This window comes from Electrophorus electricus, chromosome 21, assembly GCF_041902795.1.
Source record: "Electrophorus electricus isolate QZ-2024a chromosome 21, ASM4190279v1, whole genome shotgun sequence".
NCBI lineage: Eukaryota > Metazoa > Chordata > Actinopteri > Gymnotiformes > Gymnotidae > Electrophorus > Electrophorus electricus.
Genome location: NC_137517.1, coordinates 10619071 through 10638066, shown reverse-complemented (window position 1 = coordinate 10638066; position 18996 = coordinate 10619071). Strand labels below are relative to the sequence as shown.

Below are 18996 nucleotides of genomic sequence, written 5' to 3'. Positions count from 1 at the left end.
TTGGCTAATGGTTTTTTTACACACACACACACACACACACACACACACACACACACACACACACACACACACACACACACGTACTCACGCACTGTACAGCTGCAGCATGTCTTGAGATATTTTTACTGTGAGAATGACCTTTGACCCATGCATAGAGTTCACTGGGGGAAAGGTCACCTAAACTCACACGCTCATCACATCTCCAGCATTTGAGCCCAGCAGCCATGAATGCTGCGTGAGCCTACATGTTTTTTATAGTATGAAAATTTACAAGAATGCAACTTTTACATACAACACATTAAATGAACATAATGTTTAATATTACAACATTATTTTAAAGGTGCTTTGATCTTCAGACAGTATACAGTTCACGGCAGCATGACTAGTCTTCAATCTAGTAGCTTCCAGTAGCTGCTGCATCAGATTTAAAACCTTGATGCTCACCTACAAAACCAAAAATAGACCAGCCCCTCCATATATGATGACAGTGGACAAAGCCCAATCTGTACCTCGAGTACTTCAAACCTCAAGTACGGCTCGGCTTGAAACACCATGCTTCAAGTCTCATGGAAGACACGCATCAAGACTATTCTCGGTCCTGGCTCCCAGATTGTGGAATGAGCTTCCACTGGCTGTCTAGACACCAGAGTCCCTTGCAGACTGAAAACTTATCTATTTGTGGAATATCTAAATGACCATTGATTCTGCACCTATGAAATTCATACTACTGTGCGGTAACTGAAACTCTAGCATGTATAGTTTGATATTGTTATTGCACTAATTGTTGTCTGATATAGAGCTTATACTTGTTTCACACTTCTAGGCATTAGCATTTATCTCTGAGCTAGAATACTGTTGAAATACAATAGTATTTTGAACTCTAACCTACTGTACTGGCTAGGACACAGTTGCTCTGGATAAGAGCAACTACTAAATGCCAAAAATGTAAATATAAAAATAGTAACATGAAAGCATTTTAAAGTAATCTTTAAATAAATAAAACTGAATAGATTGTTCTGTTAAAGTAACAAAAATACTTCCCCAAATCACAATGACCAAAACTCTATACATTTACCTAAATTTATCAAAATGAAAAATCTAGTAAAATGAGAACAAAATGATCAAATTTAAATCTCCAGTATCTCCTCAGTAGTCCCAACTGAGTAACACTACTGCAGGCTATAACAAGTAGTAAGTAGATCTGCTGAATGTATCAAACTGACTGGCTCTTGTTAATGAGCTGCATGTTTCCTTGGAGACGGGCTACTCATCCTATGCTGAGGGGTGGAATCTTTTTACGTAGCACACTGTGTGCACTTTTATCGAATGAAGAGAGAAATGAAAATGACCAGAAACTGTGCATAACCATATTTTACATTGAATAAATAAGTTATGGTTTTACAAATAATTTTGGCTACTGCTTTCTGGAGGCTCGTCTGCGTGGTTGGAAAAGGGGGATGGCCTGTTTCACCGAGATGCTCCGCATCGTCAGCTCCTACCAGTGTGATCATCTTCTACACGGCACGTGTGGTATGCAGTACTGAAGCGGTAATATTTGTGGCAAGCGCAAAAGTAGGCTTTGGTTCTTTTTTTCGCTGCTTGCTGCATGGCAAACCAGTTTCCTCCCAGTTTCTATTCTTGCTATGTCACACAATCCAGACTCATAATTAAAACAGAAACGTTAGCCTGGGCTATAGTGTTACTCAGCAGCATTAAAACAAACATTGAGAATTAAACATTTATTAATTTTTTTTTACTCTTCATTAGTATTTGAACGTTTAGAACAGTAGTTGTTTTAAATTAAACAATGTGGGAAAACCGTGATCCTTGTTGTTGATTTACAGATATTTTATTTCCATGGAGCAGGTTACTGTATAGCTCAGCTCCATCACTGTTGTCACTGCGGGAACGTTTCATCTCTATACATGTGGATTACTGCAGTGAGTCACAGCCCTTGGGAAACAGCAAGTGTTGGTGCGCGTCTGCTGTAAAAGAACTTCTGAATGTGTTCAAACTAATACAGAAGCAGTACGGGTGCACACCTCAAACTCACCAAACAAATAGGATGTTTCAGACAGGGTTCATGCTGAATGCAAGAGTCATGTTTGTTTGGCTAGATTGTATGTGTACATCAGAACAAAAACTGTGTGAAAAGTATACCGACAACAGACTGACCAGAACATGACCATAAACCACAACATTTAGGAAAAAAAAGAAAACTGCCTAATCATCCCTATGGACACACACAGACCCACAGACATACAAACACACACAGACCCACAGACATACAAACACACACAGACCCACAGACATACAAACACACAGACCCACAGACATACAAACACACACACATACACACACACACACACACACACACTCACGCTCATCAGTCCTCCCACAAGGTCGTTGGTATGAGGGTCATCTTCCTTGGAGCCCAGCTGAGGGGAGTACAGCTCTGTAGTGCGCAGAATCTCCAATACCCGTTCCAAGGCCTCAGCAACTGTTACTGGGCTATTCTCTTGTGCTGCGTTTATGATGTTTATTACCTACAGCAAAAGAAAGAGAAAGAGAGAGAGAGAGAGAGAGAGAGAGAGAGAGAGAGAGAGAGAGAGAAAAAGAGAGAGAGAAGGATTGAGAGGGCTGAATTTTTTAATTACATTATTCAGACTAAACCAAGTCGAGTTTAACATTATTAAAACTAAATCACATTGAATAGATTTACTAGGGCAACAGTGTTAAAAGTTTAACTGCTCATCATTACAGAGTCTTTTGTTCTTTATTCTGAAGCATGATTAAACCCCAAACCCCACAAACACATTGACACATCAGAATTTGGATAAAAAAGAAACCTTTAAATAAATAATATTTTTCATTTCGTAAAACTAACACACACGAATGTGCATTCTTTCTTACACATACACATACACACACATACACTGTTCTCTGTGTGCAAGCCATCATCATCATCATCATCTTGATCCTTGTACTGTGCCTATGGCACATTAGTCTGAATAAGACAAGAATAGGTTGTGTCTGATTGAGTCTCGGTAACCAGCCTCTGATCACCCTGCAAATAAAACATCCCTCTATACTTCTGCTCCTAAAGGACCCAAGGAAGACCGACTTATTCATACTCCCCAATATCCTGCCTCATAAGACTAAAACACACACAGGCACAAAAAAAAACCCCAAACTACCAGTTTGCAATTACCTCCCTATTATACACACACATATAACTACTATTAATTAATTAACCACAACTGCAAAATATGACTGATTACAAACCCTTTATACACACACAGTCATACTGGGCGATAGTATGCTACTGGTCCAGCGTGCGTAGTGCATGCTACCATATTAGTCAGTCACTGTAAGAATTCCATCTGTATGTATTTGTGTACCAACCAACCTTAGTGATGGGAGCCTCTATTGTCATGGAATGTATCCGTGCCATGGACGAATACCTCCGGGTTTGCAGACTGGGAGCTGCAGTGAGAGAGAAGAATACATTCAAATGTACTAATCACCTATATCCTAGTAATAATAATAATAATAACAGTCATCATTATCATCATCAACATCATCATCATCTCCCCACAACAGCCCTTGGTTAAATCCGTCTATTTCTATTTTAATTAATTCATTAATTTTATTCTCTTCTCATTCAATTTCACTCAATGTTTCTGGGGCTGTTATTCCTCTCAAATATAATGGTTTCTTCACAAAGAGCTTTAATCACAGTTATATTCACTTTGTTGACACTCAAGACCACTACATGACACTCCCACCTAGCTTCCAGAGGCATTGTTCAGCACAGTTATGGGTCTCACTGCGTGGACACAGGTTTGATATGAAGTCAGGTAGCACAGCTCTGCCCCAGACCAGTGTGAATCATTTTTGCTTTGACTCCTAATTGAACCTGGGCAATGATTAATGATCAATGTTCAACATCTACCATCCACCATCTACTATACCACCAGCGTTTGGGGTAGCTACTCCAAATACTAATCTGTTACAATAGAGTCATTTCTTCTCTCAAGTCACAAAGGAAAAAGTAATCACATTACATCATTAGACATGTCAGTTTAGGGTCAGGTTTTATAACCTGCTCTCTCATTGGAATTAAAGGGTTGCTGTGAGTTACTGGGTTGGAAATGCACAGAAATACAGAAAAGTGCCTTTATCTAGTTTTACTTCATGTGATATTTCCGAAACAATAAGAAAACATTTACTCTTTTTTTCTGGCCCTCGCTCCACGCCGATCGCATTCACGACTCTCAGGCCGCGGGAAGGCTACAGCAGGTAACGCATGCATGCACACATTATGTGAAAGGAAAGGCACTATACTAGCCTAAATGCTTCAGGATTTGTCAAAGGTCAGGATGTAAAAAAACAAGAACCTCCCCCCCCACTAAAATACAGAATACCACATAACTACGCTGCAAAAAACATGCAATAAAACCAAAAAATTACAAATGGATACGGTGTCAAGCTAATTATTTAAAAGAAATCAGTACTGCATTCTGGGACAACTGAACAATGTAAAATCATGATCACCTAACAATTAAAAAGAGATATAGGGAAAGATTTAAGATCCATCTACAAATGGAGAGCAACAGAACTTAATTGAAAAATTAAAAGCCAAACTCCACAGTTAAAGATAGTTAAAACTAAATCGATTTTCCAATAACTAAAAGAGCACAAGAGAGAAAACAAATCAGTGTCCTCGAAAAAAACCCAGCCAATGACACAGATGGCTACTTAAATGAACTGTTAAAATTGGAATATGAAAGCTGCACTTTCCGCTCTCCACCCGAGCCATCTCGTAATCGCTCAGCTCCGTGCTATTTCCGGCTCTATGCCCGCTAAGTCTTTAAGAAAAATACTTGAGAATTCTGTTTGTTTTAAGCGACAGCATGCTTAGAGAACGTTTAACGATCGTCATCACGTGTTTAACAAACAACTGTTAACCGGGTGTGATTGCGGTCTGATTGTACGTGTTCTTTTCGTGGGATGGAAAGTATCTGAGCGATCTCGCAGTGAGAGAGATCACAGCCGCTTCAGTTTTCCAAAAAGGTCCTCTTTGCTTCAGGCAAATTTCGCAGCTCTGTACCGATTCCACAACAATTCACATCATCCGGTTAAAATACAGTTCACCTAAATTCATGCCAGATTTTCTAAAACCTTTCAGGTTTGTTTTTAAATATGTGCTATTGCCACATATAATCAATAGCTCCTTCAATCAAAATTGCCAATAAATTGGACGCAAAGTTACAAAGGCATGTGGGTCAGCACTAACCTGGGTCTTCTAGCACACTTTGAAAACAAGAATGATAAACTTCCTAGATAACGACGCAAAAATCAAACTGGCCTCCAACCAAATAATCGAACATTACACCATATTTTTAGTCTCCTCCCTCTCATGGATAATCAAGGATGAGGACTTTAAAAATGCTTTTTACTAATCAGGCATAAAATAACATTCCAGAAACATTCTGAATATTAAAAAAGGGGCATTAAAATTCTGGAAACATGCAACCCTTCACCAGACATAAGGGTCAGGGTTAGGATGATTACACACTTTGGCAAAAAAGCCAACCCAATCAAACTGCAACTAACAGCCATCAAAGGGCACATAACATGGCCTGAGAATCTGGCTGCCATAGGCAGCGCTGGCTGTCCAATCAGCACAGACTCTGCTCTCTGCCTCCTGGGAGTGGTGGAGACAGAGCTGCACGTTTGACAGAGTACCTCAAATATCAATCAACTGTAAAATCACTCTTTGAGAAAATTTGTTTCAAGAGTTTCAAGATGTAGCCAATATAAGCCAATGAAGATGAACGGTGCAGAACAACGGAACAGAGGCAAGACCTCAGTGTATGGGACAGACCCTTCCACCAGTGGTTTGGATGGTTAATATTGTTTTTTAATGACTGTTAACAATTTTGTAAATGATATATTTTCTACTGTTCTGTTTCACTTCCTGTTCCATTTTGTTCTTATGATTTATATTCATTTGCTTTGGCAATAATGTAACTTTCAACATTCATCCCACTATTGGAATTGGAATCGAAAAACAGAGAGAGAGAGAGAGAGAGAGAGAGAGAGAGAGAGAGAGAGAGAGAGAGAGAGAGAGAGAGTATAATGGGGGAAGCACGTCTTTAAATAGCTGTATTTGCGTCAGAGTACACTGAAGCAGTGGGAGTGCTGATGTCATTACTGCTCACCACGTCACTGAGAACTCCCCCTCTACTCACACAAAGCCTCGCCTGCAGCCTGACTCACGCACACACACACACACACACACACTTTCTCACATAATTTTCACTGCTATTAACAATTTTTCCTCGCCCTCCCTGTGTGTGCGGACACAGACATGCAAACAGGTATACACTCACCATCACTGCTACGTGAGCTGATTGACCTGACGTCCGCTGACTCTTTTCTCCGGTCCTTATGACGCAGGGAGTTGCATTCTGGGTAGAAATCCAGGATAGATAATGAGTGCACACACACACAAAGACAAGCATCATTGAATAAGCCTTCTTCAACACCCTGTACAAAGAGCCGCACCAAAACTCATTATTCTCAGCGTCACATTGATCAGTGTAGTCACACATGAGGGTGCGTGCACATTTAGCGATTCTTGCATTCTTTTTGCAGGAGCATGTACATGTATGTGCGTGCGAAGCGGTGCGTTATTCTGTCAGCTGTGGCACAGCATGGCTATGTTCTTCTGTGTATTTCTGTCCTCATGTGTGCATGTTGGGGTGTGTTCTTGTGTCACATGAGCATTCATAGTCTGTTGCAACAGATGGAAACACAGGATGGGGCAGCACAATTCACTTTTCCAAACACCAAATAAAAACTGTGATCTAAATCTGTATCTGTATCTAAAACTGGGACACCACCCCTGCTCACCATCACTCACACACAGGGTCTAGAATATCCATTCGAATTCGAATTCTAACCCAGTGCTGCTTCACTGGTGCAGGGTGCTTTATAACCATACTGAGGTCGTCTGACTCAGACACTGAGACATACTCTCTGGCTCTGTTGAGAAATGTCATTTGCAAAATAGCAAACTACAGAACTTAATATGCATGGTGATAATGAGGCATACGTGAGATGTATGACATAAAGACCCCTGAGCAAGACCCTCAGCCCTCAATTGATCAAATTGCACTCATAATTTTAAGTCATAATTGTAAGTCGCTTTGGATAAAAGCTTCAGATAAATGCCATAAAAAAGGGAGATTTTATATATATATATATATATATATATATATATATATATATATATATATATATATATATATATATATATATAAATAATATGATCATATATCCAGTGCTCACATATGATCATATAGCCAATGGAAAAACAATACCTCTCCTTCAGTTTTATACCCCAGTCAATGGTAATCTCAGTGAACTGGCTGCACCTAATATTGAATTTTCATCACAATAATGTGAGTCATATGTTTACTCCAATAAAAGGAAAAAATATATTTTTAAAAAGGTGTGTGTGTGTGGGTGAGTGATGAACAACGGGCTTCATGCTTTTAGGCAATCAACTACAAGCAGACGCCATGCATAGTGACTTCTCAATCACCAATTCACCGTGTTACTTGTTACAAGTCACATGTCCTTTAACTATTAAGCCCTTCACATTTTCCATCCACCTCTTTTATGTAAATTTTAAAAATGTGTCGTAAAAATCTGAATGGAAAAGACAGAAATAATAATAATAACACCTGAATATTGCAAAAAAGATTAAAATTTTGCATGAAATGCTGCAATGTTGATGAAGCCAAATGGGAAAATGGGGAATAGAGGAGTTTTGTGAATTAACGACATATGGGTCCAAGAGTCATGTGATTCCATTCCACCAGACAATATGACGGTAACAATATTCTACCAAAAGCAAATACAGGGCTACATCTCTCCGCTGAGAGTCTCGGGTACCACAAGGCAAAGACTGACATGCACTTTGAATATTTTACCCGCAATGATCCTACATCATCCCAAGGTTTTTCAAATAACCCTGATGAATGGAAACATGACTTCATTCTTATTTTAATACGCTGACTTTTCAGAAGTGTGCACAACATTTGGAAAACATTTGAATGGAAACCTGGTGTGTGTTCACAAATAAACAGTTAAAGCTTCTACCAGACAAAAATGACTCCTGTTACAATAGGAGGCAAAAATGGGGAAACTCTAAAGTTCTGTAATTGCAGGCTTCCAAAAAAAATAGAAATGATGAGCAGGTTACTAAAATTCCCACTCACAATCAAAGTGAAAACAGACACTGTGGTGATCTCTGGTGTGAGTTAAAAGCTCAGTTTGCCACGACCTGCAAGTAATTCGGAGAAATCTTTCCTAATGCTTCATTTGGAATGTGCTTCTGAAAGACCCCTTCATGACAATAGATATTGATGATATCTGATACAATCGACAAATTAAAAATACAATTATCAATAACTTGGTAACACACTAAGCAAATTCTGCATGTGAGCCATCTGATGCTTATCTTCTTATATGCATTTTTATGTGAATTAATCAGTATAGCATTGCATCTGTTGATGTTCATACTCTTGTAAACACATCTGTTCACAGAAAATCATGCCAATAGGAATATATTTCAGGCACAAAGATTCAGACATCATATTCCTGGACAGCAATTCACAAACAGCAATTGAGGACAACAGAGACCATGTTGATTAATGTGAACTATAACTGGCTAGGGTGTGTGTGTGGGAGGACATGTTCATACCTGACTGTATATTTTCTCCACAGCATCTTTCATCTCTACTGATCTTATGGACCTGCAAACACAGGCAACGGTGGGATTTAAACAATACAAACAGACACATGCACAAATGCACACACACACGCACACACCCACACCCACACACACACACCTCTCAAGCCACAGTTCAGCTGAACAGGCAGTACCAAAGCACTGCTACAATTTATGGTCATGAAGCTAAAACCCAGCAGTGGGACTGACCCCTGCTGCCCACCATCATTGTCAGCCCTTAAACCTTTGCCAAACCAAACATGGCAGAACACACTCAAAGCTAACTAATGCAATCTAAACAAAGCTAAAGTCACACTGGACTCTCATTTACTTGCTTCTGTACACAGCAGACCTGAGGAGCTCAACATAAGTGCCGTCCGCTACGTTCAACAGGACGTCACACCTTTTGAGCCAGTTTCTCCTGAACTGGTTCCAAAGATAACCACACAAAAAGTTTGGACGTGTTAACTTGGCATGCACGGCCAAAGCAGTTTTATATTGGAATGACTAGTTGAATTACTTTTTTTCTTATGGGAATTGGGAGAAAGGAGGAGAGGACTGGGTGTTTAGAGGAGCACTAACCTTTGAATTTAACACAAAAGATCAAAGACACAAAGAGCACACATGCGCACGCACCCGTCTTCTGTCGCAGCCTGCGCACTCTCTCATCCAATAAATATACATCAAAAACCTATAAGCATCCAATCACAATCCAGATGTATTCAGCACAACTAATCAGAATTCAGAATCACCAAGCCTAGGACTCTGGACTGCTCATCAAACCCTGCTCCCTCTCACTATTCAATAAAGACCCTAAAGGTCAGTTTTGCCAAACCAGATAGAATTATGCAGCCAATAACTCTCCCATTTCAACGTGTTTAGTGAAATCATGTGAGATCAGATTAGACAAGCTGCATCAGAGATAACCAGTGAACACTGACCCAACTGGACTGGACAGCAACTTTAGGTGGAACTGTTTTTGTTGTCAGAGGGCAAGTCAAAAAGCCTTGCAGCTATATTAAAATATGCATTAATATGAATAAATATGAATATATGAAGAAAGAAATGCCATTTGTGAAATAGTCTCTTTACCTTTTACATTTGAGATTTGAATTCAAGTTTTAGTCCTTTGAATTGCATACATTTTGATTCTTATTTTAGATCACAGCTAACAAACAGTCAAATTTTCAGGTGAAACAGTTGATTTTTCCTATATGAATTCTGTAGGTATTGCTAGGTAATGATGACTGGACCTTCGCAAATAAATGAATTCCTGAAAATGGCTGTACAGGAAGAAACTTCAGTTTCAGGAGGCCACTTGCACACCTGCAGCCCTGGAAATCACTCCAGCCAATGGCTTCTGCGTACCTTATTAAAACACACTGTTTCACATTCTGGAACAGCTACACTAATATTAAAGTGCTAAGCTGGGTGAGAGGATGCAATTACTCTGATATTTTACAATAGACTGCTGCCAGTGGGTATTTAATCACTGCTGTGGCTTTCAAAGCCTCACTAGGACGATGCCTCTGTTATATCAGGCTGGAATGTAATGAAAGTAAATTGATTTTCAGGCTGCGCATGTCCCAAAGACCAAGCTGAAGAATCTTTAAAATGAACAGATGTTGGTTTATAATCTTAGAAATATGAAGTCCATAATAAAGTATTCTTTTGATCACCTCAAATATATTTCATACATTCACACACACCCACACACACAAACAGATACACACAGACACAGAAAGACTGAGGGAAAGCTATAATAGAATGAGGTTAAGATGTGGAGTAAAATAGATTCAACTACTCAAATGAAGGAGGCCCTAGATCCTGACTATATGGTCTGCTTTGATCAGTACTTCCACTTACCATCAGAACCCACACAGAACAGCTCAGAATGACCTGTGAAGTTCAGCCTGCAATAGGCTAAGAAATCCACACAGAACAGGTCAGAGTAAACTGTGAGGTGGCTGAGAGCAGTTCCTGGATCAGCCCCCAGCAGGCTGCCAGTCTGCTAAGAGCATCTCAGCTGCACTTGCTTGCCGGTGCCAAAGCTTACAGAACTGAATGCACACAAGCCGTGTGCGACATCATCAGCAGTCCCCTTTCTTGGAGAAGGCAGCGAAATGTGATATGTGTGCAGCTAAAATGGATTTTTGGGTTTTAACATTAGCACCAACATTCTGACACACTATGAAGAGGCTTGCTGAGTTGAAATGAAAATATCAACACGTACAGCAGACTGGTGTGATAATCCTTCGATATCGATTACAGTTCTGTGAGAGGCAAAGCCTGTGGTAGCATGATGAAAATGGCAGATGCAAGTGCTTTTCAGACGGACATTGCTCCGACACACCTGCGGGTAACTTGAGTAAGCTCACCTGTCTGTTGCTGTCGTGGTGTGGCCGCTTGATGGCCACAAAATGGCGGATCTTTCTTTAAGGTGAGACAGGAATTAGGCTGTCAGATACAGGTACATCACAGTCAGAGGTGGCAAAAAGCCAGAAGTCATGTGACTCACCCTCCCTGGCCAATCACAGGGGTGATTTTGACATGCTGCTGGATGCTGTCTCCTGACTTCCTCCTAGCGTAATAAATCCCCTGCCATTCCTACACACACAGCCCCATGTATTAGTTAGAAACACCCACTGATTGTTGTGCTAAATATTCGTTAAGTTCATCAGCATGTTGATGTATAGTATGTGCATGTGGCTACGCGTTGCTGCATATTATGCAACTACAAGTAAGATGTGAGTTTGGTGGGTGGTAACAGCTGACTGACTTGGAACTGGTGGATGTGTGCTGTAACTTGCTGGCCATTGTTGGATGTGTGGTGTAACTTGCTGGCCATTGGTGGATGTGTGCTCTAACCTGCTAGCCATTGGTGGATGTGTGCTGTAACTTGCTAGCCATTGGTGGATGTGTGCTGTAACTTGCTAGCCATTGGTGGATGTGTGCTGTAACTTGCTGGCCATTGGTGGATGTGTGCTGTAACTTGCTGGCCATTGGTGGATGTGTGCTGTAACTTGCTAGCCATTGGTGGATGTGTGCTGTAACTTGCTGGCCATTGGTGGATGTGTGCTGTAACTTGCTGGCCATTGGTGGATGTGTGCTGTAACTTGCTAGCCATTGGTGGATGTGTGCTGTAACTTGCTAGCCAATGGTGGATGTGTGCTGTAACTTGCTAGCCAATGGTGGATGTGTGCTGTAACTTGTTAGCTGTTGTTGGATGTTGCTTCTCGACAGGCTGACCTTTCCCTTCTTGATGCAGGTGTTGATGGACTCCAGCAAGTCGGCACGGTTCTTTTCACTCTTGGGTAGCTCTGTGAGCTCTTTACCAATCAGCTCCCCCTTATGGTAGCCCATCATACGTTCAAATGCAGGGTTTACATACTAAAATACAGACATGAATACAAAGACAAGCTTAAGGTAAACACAACCTCCATGTTGTCAGTAAACTGAGTAAGTGTTGCTCAGTTTGCTACAAACGGTAGGCTAGACCATCTGGAAGGGTTAGACCCCATAGCCCACCTGTATGACATGATCCTCACTAGTGATCTCTACAGCTTCCTGGCAATGTTCTAATGCTGTGAAGATAGAGTTACAGGCTCTGTAACACACACACACACACACACACACACACACACACACACACACACACACAAACACACAAAAAAGAGAGAATCAGAAATGTATGTAAAAAAAACTGCATTCTTTACAAATGACAAACGTTGGGGAAGGTCAAAAGGTCATGTTTAGGGGACTACCTGAGTTTGAACTGGGAGCGGACCTCCCCATGCTCAAGCTGTATTAGCTCATTATAGCAGGCCAACACACTTGTGTTCTCGATAAACCTCTGAGAAAGAGAGAAAGAGGGGAACAGGTCAGAAAATACACAGAGGAAGAAAGATGGAGGAGGAGAGTGCAGGAAGAGAGAACAGAAGTTAGAGACTACACTGTTATCAAGGAACAGCAGCTGCAGGGAGGTTATGGGTTTTCACAGTTATACGTATAATACAAAAAACTAAGATCCTTTCTGACATAATTTCCAGGTAATTTCTGTAAGTTAGTTGTGCATAGCCACCTGTGTGTTCCTCTGTAGATCAGACTCTCTGGGTAGTTTTTCAAGAGCGGTTTTATCTCTTCTATATGGAAACAATTATTTGCTAATAAAGCAGCTAGTGAGACATTTCAGAATGTAATCGGGGTAACATCCCTGGAAAAAGGCTCTGCAGATCAGAATAATTTCTCCCAAAAGATCAGACCCAACAAGATCAAATCAGATCCTCACTACCTCTCACATTCCCTCTTCCTCTCATATCCTGCAGAACTCAGACACAGTTGTCACTTGTCCAGACCAGTCTACGTGCTGAGCTCCAGCCTTACAAGCTGCTCTCTCAGATAGTAGTAAACAGCTTCATCAGGCTAACATGATGAAGGAGGCTGACTCGTGACTATACTAGTGATGACTATCATTTTCTGAGGTCTCATAGCATGTGAGAACATTTATGGTGCTGGACAGTTAGATTGAAAGTTAAAGATTTAATTAGCACAATGTCGGGTAGCTTGCACAAGCTTGGAAAATAAGAGAGCCTATGATCAGTCCTCTATTGTGCCTTACTAACCACTTGCGTCACTTTAACTCATCCCCCGTCTGCATAGCCAATCCCTGACTGCCTTTCCCCCACTCCCTGACCAATCATGGCTCTGTGGTACTTCGCTTAAGGGGGAGCACTCACCCTGGAGAAACCAGAACAGAGAAGGGGCAATACAGATGTCTCCTCCTGGTCTGGGGGGCTGCCAGAGAGAGAGAGAGAAAAGATACAGTTCAGTAAAATACAAGTTAGCTGAGAGGTAGAGACAGGGTGGAGGCAGATTTGGAGGGCTGGAATTTGAGTGACGTGGGACGGCAGGGTAATTCTTACATCTGTGGTACCACAGCTAGCATAACAACGTGTTCTGAGGGCTTGGTGGCTTGGATCAACCTGCACAGAACAAAAACACAGTAAAAAACCCAAAACAAAACAAGAACAAAACCCCACACAAAGCAAAAGCATAATACAAACACCACAGCAAAACCAAACTAGTCCAAACAAAATGAGAGCAAGCATTGTGACAGGAGTGTGCCTCTTTGAAACATGCATTTGAAACCCACACGTATCAACAGCTGGTCTAATGTCTAGATGTAAAAAAATGTACAAACACACAAATATTCATCATCTTAGCCACTGGAATATGTTATTATGTAAGCATACATACACAAGTGTGTTAATAATCTCTGTATGGTTTACTTTTAATGTCTGTGTGCAATGGAAACAGTGGTAGGTTGAAAAGGCTTTCAAGGCAGATATACTTTAAACATGAAGGGTAGAGATGATGTCATGATCACATCAGAGAGAAGAACATTTGTTCACATGCACTTGAATTTGCTTACTTAGACACACACACACACACACACACACACACACACACACACACACACACACACACTCACACACACACACACACACACACACACACACACACACACACTCACACTCACACACACACACACACACACACACACACACACACACACACACACACACTCACACACACACAGAGTTTGGCAGCACTTTGTCAATCCATTGCATGCCAAGCCACTGAAACATCATTGTGAATCCGAGTGTATTTATTTGACGGGTATTTATTTGTGTGTGGATGTGTGTAGAGTGAACAGGAGTCTGTGTCAATGTGTGTGGGCTATAAAAAGCTGTTGTTTTTTTCTGCTCAATTTGTGTGCAGTTTTGACGGATAACAGATTCATCAACAGAATGCCTACATCTTAAAAGGAAAGCATGCATGTATTTGTGTGTGTGTGTAAGAACATTAGATAACATTTTAAATATTCATCATCTCAGTGCTTTAGCACACTGTATCTGACATGAGCCATTCATACCTGGTCATGTCATGCACCTTATATCTGCACTGATATCTTGATAAGACTTTAACCACATGAATTTACACTTAGAGAACTGCATCTATATTTAGCCACAATAATTGCCATATAGAGCAATAACTTTAAACTATACTTTTAAACAATAACTTTGTAGCTCATAATTCAGTGTGGTGTTTTTAATACTCTTAAAGTTAGAGGCAGACACCAACATTTCTGCTTTTGGGTGGATCCTGAATGTTTTCATCAGATGATGTAATGTGCTGGGAGGGGCTTTTGTTGAAAAAAAATATAGCTGAGACGGATGCATTTACACCAAAATCAGAGCACCTCTTGAAGTGGTTGCAGTGACTGGATTGAAATCCATTTTCAATGTGTCTAGGGCAAAGATACTTGATGTTTTATGTGGATAATCTTTGTGTGGATATAATCATGATCCATGAATTGCCCAGGTTGGTCTGTCTGGCTCTCTCTCTCTCTCTGTGTGTGTGTGTGTGTGTGTGTGTGTGTGTGTGTGTGTGTGTGTGTGTGTGTGTGCGTGCACACACATACGTGCACGCATGTCTCACCGGCACACTGATTCAGCCTCCAAATGGCGTGAGTGTCTTGCATCAATGATGATGATCTCGTGGTGTTTGTCCAGGAAGCACTGAACAGCAGACTCAGGTGTACGGGCAATATTGCACCTGAATCCAGCGCGGTCACATGCCCACCAAAACGCATCACTCTGCCCATCCTCCTTAGCAAACACCAGCAACACCTGCATTCACATACAGCCACCACAGAATGGAGACATGCATACACAAAAATGTACTTTACATGTTGTAATGTTATAATGCTATTTAATATATGTGATGCTTTCTTGCTTATGATACATACTGAGTCTAAAGAAGAAAGTGGTGTGAAGGAGAGCTTTCATACAGTACTGCTTTTTTCCAGCGATGTAAGAGTTTTTATAAATGAGCTTAACATTTTCCAGGAACAACTGGTACATTACTACTCTTTCTCAACCTATGTACATTCAAATACAGTGGGTGAAATAAGTATTGAGCATGTCACCAATTTTCTAAGTAAATATATTTCTAAAGGTGCTATTGACATGAAATTCTCACCAGATGTCAGTAACAACCCATCCAATCTACACATGCAAATAAATCAAACCATAGATGTCCATAAATTATGTGTAATAATGAGAAATGACACAGGGAAAAGTATTGAACAGTATGGTGCAAAAAGCCATGGAAAGTCATAACACCAGCTGAAATCCATCATTAATTAGAAAGCAATCCTGCCACTTAGTGCAAATTAATATCAACTGGTTCTATAAAAAGGTGTCTAATTACCAAGGTGCCATACAAAAAACATCTCATGATCGGTAAAACCTGTGAGTGCTCTCAATAACTTCACAACCTTATTGTTGCTTAACATAGTGATGGCGTTTGGTTACAGAAGAATTTCTAAACTACTGAAGGTTCCAGTGAGCACTGTGGGCCATAATCCGGAAGCGGAAAGAACAATATTTCACCATAAACCCACCACGACCAGGTGCTCCCCACAAGATTTCAGACAGATGAGTGAAAATGATTATCTGAGGAGTTGTGCAAGAGCCAAGGACCACCTGTGGAGAGCTACAGAAAGACCTGGAATCAGCAGGTACAATTTTTTAAAAGAAAACAATAAGTAATGCACTCATCCTCCATGGCCTGTATGCACGCTCACGCAAGACTCCATTGCTGAAGAAAAAGCATGTTGAATCGCATTTAAAGTTTGCTCAACAACATTTAGACAAGCCTGTGAAATACTGGGAGAATATAGTCTGGTGAGATGAGACCAAAACTGAACTCTTTGGATGCCATAAAACACACCATGTTTGGAGGTCAAAAGGCACTGCATATCACCCCAAAAACACCATAACAACAGTGAAGTTTGGAGGTGGGAACATCATGGTGTGGGGCTGTTTTTCAGCATACAGCACTGGCACGCTTCATATAATTGAAGGAAGGATGAATGGACAAATATACCGAGACATTCTTGATAAAAATCTGCTGCCATCTACCAGAATGATGATGAAACGAGGGTGGACATTTCAGCAAGACAATGATCCCAAACACACAGCCAAGGAAACTCTCAACTGGTTTCAGAGAAAGAAAATAAAGCTGCAAGAATGGCCCAGCCAATCACCTGACCTGAATCCAATTGAAAATCTGTGGAAGGAACTAAAGCTCAGAGTTCATAGTAGGAGCCCAGGGAACCTTCAGGATTTGAAGAGTGTTTGTGTGGAAGAATGGGCCAAAATCACACCTGGGCAATGCACACGACTAGTTACTCCATACAGGAGGTGTCTTGAAGCTGCCATCACCAACGTAAAAATAAATTTCAGTAAGCGTATTCAATACTCTTTCCCTGTGTTATTTCTCATTAGTACACATAACTTAATTAATGGACATCTATGGTTTGATTTCTTTGCATGTGTGGATTGGATGGGTTGTTACAGACAGTGAGAATTTCATGTCAATAGCACCTTTAGAAATATATTTACTTAAATTGGTGACGTGCTCAATACTTATATTTCACCCACTGTATATTTGGCAGTAATAATTGTGTGGAATGAGTTTGAATTGAATATTGGCATATTGGGATACATGAGAGTCAAAATGCCCATGTCAGATACACAGGCACACACGCACACTGTCAACAAGAATGTCTGCTTAGTTCCCTGCAGGAAGACTGATGTGAACAGAAAAAAAAAACCATCTTCCACACACACACTTCCATATCTGCTCAAGAAAACAACTAAACTTGAAAATGATTGTTGTGTAGCTGGAGCTCAGAATGGTAGGCTAGAATAAACTGCACGGTCCACCATCCAGGTCCTAGAACCCCAGAACTGTTTCAGAAGCTACACAGCATGTCTGATATTCTAGAACCACAGAACACTTCCAGAACCTGCACAATATGTATGGTATTCTAGAAACCCAGAACAGTCACATTAACATTCACATTAATAGCATTTGCCAACACATCTGCTTAGATCAAAAGGTGCAGGCTCTTTACTAGTACCAAGAATAAGAAAATCAATAAAAAAAAACAAAAAAAAACAAGAATAAGAAAATCTACTGCAGAAAACCCCTCTGTACAGTCAGTCCTCCTTTGGCTGACAAAGGTCACCACAACAGTAACAATTTTAAGAGAAAAATAAATCATTAATAGCAAAATGAAAAAAGTAAGCAATTAATGTCTAGTCTCCGGGTTTTCTGGAGGTTCTTGTCTGGAGGTCCTGATGCTGTGCACATGCTCGTGAGAAGGCTCTCCTTCCATGCAAGCTGGAAGACTACAAGCTTAGTATGACACCATTTATGTTCTATTTTTTGAGTGTTTTTCTTTAAATTTTGAATGTGACCATTATACCAAGGTAATAATTTTTTGTTCCTAATTTTTTTTATTCTTAAGTGGAGCAACATCATTGAGTGTACAGAGGAATATTGATTCTAAGCATTCAGTTAATTGATCAAGTTCCTTAAAGTTTTAGGGAATCCTAGTTGCAAATGATAAGTCTGGGAGATTCACACTAAATCTAGTGCAGTAGCTGACGTGATCGTGCATCTGGTACGATAGTGAGGCGAGGTTACTATATTGCGGCTCATATGTAGTTCAAATAAAATGAGGGAATGGTCTGAGATGGCATCTGACTGGGGAAGTATAACTACGTTCTCTCTGTCTACACCGTATGACAGTACTGTGTCAACTGTATGTCCAACAGTGTGTCTGGTTCTCTTATACATTGGGTGAAGCCATCTGATTCTAATATAGAACTAAAGTACCTATCAAAGTGAATATTGAAATCACTAACAATAATGGCTCTTTCTACTGGAGTGACTAGATTAGAGAGGAAATCTGCAAATTCATTAATACATTCTGAATAGGGTCCTGGTTGCCTGTAGATGCCATTTAGTGCAAGAAGCTGGGTGGGCTTATCACTGGCTACATCATTTATGTTAGTAAAAATTATTTCAAAGGACTCATATCATAACCAGCTTTCTGTTTTATGCCCAATGTGTCAGTATAAATAACTGCAATGCTGCTTCCATGGTCAGTTAGACATAGCCAGAAGGACATTCTTCATTAAAAACTATGTACTCATTTGACTTGATCCAGGTTTCTGTTAGGCAAAGTACATTAAATCTATGATGTTAGGATTTCACTTAGATGTTAGGGATCTAACATTTAGTAAGCCCAGCTTTAGCTGAAATGCACAGGC

The 18996-nt window shown here is 40.4% G+C and overlaps 1 protein-coding gene across 4 annotated transcripts in view; it reads right to left on the bottom strand.

Moving 5' to 3' along the window:
* pde8b (phosphodiesterase 8B) overlaps positions 1–18996 on the bottom strand; it is a 57519-nt gene that overhangs the window by 10988 nt on the left and 27535 nt on the right. For all 4 annotated transcript variants that reach the window (XM_035521257.2, XM_081704046.1, XM_035521258.2 and 1 more), the window contains exons 3-14: positions 15308–15498; positions 13729–13788; positions 13543–13600; positions 12571–12659; positions 12335–12413; positions 12056–12196; positions 11325–11413; positions 11185–11239; positions 8780–8831; positions 6399–6476; positions 3410–3486; positions 2382–2546 (exon numbers count right to left, since the gene is read on the bottom strand). In XM_035521257.2, the coding sequence (XP_035377150.1) occupies positions 2382–2546; positions 3410–3486; positions 6399–6476; positions 8780–8831; positions 11185–11239; positions 11325–11413; positions 12056–12196; positions 12335–12413; positions 12571–12659; positions 13543–13600; positions 13729–13788; positions 15308–15498 (1134 nt within the window). The remainder of the gene's footprint in view (positions 1–2381; positions 2547–3409; positions 3487–6398; positions 6477–8779; positions 8832–11184; positions 11240–11324; positions 11414–12055; positions 12197–12334; positions 12414–12570; positions 12660–13542; positions 13601–13728; positions 13789–15307; positions 15499–18996) is intronic.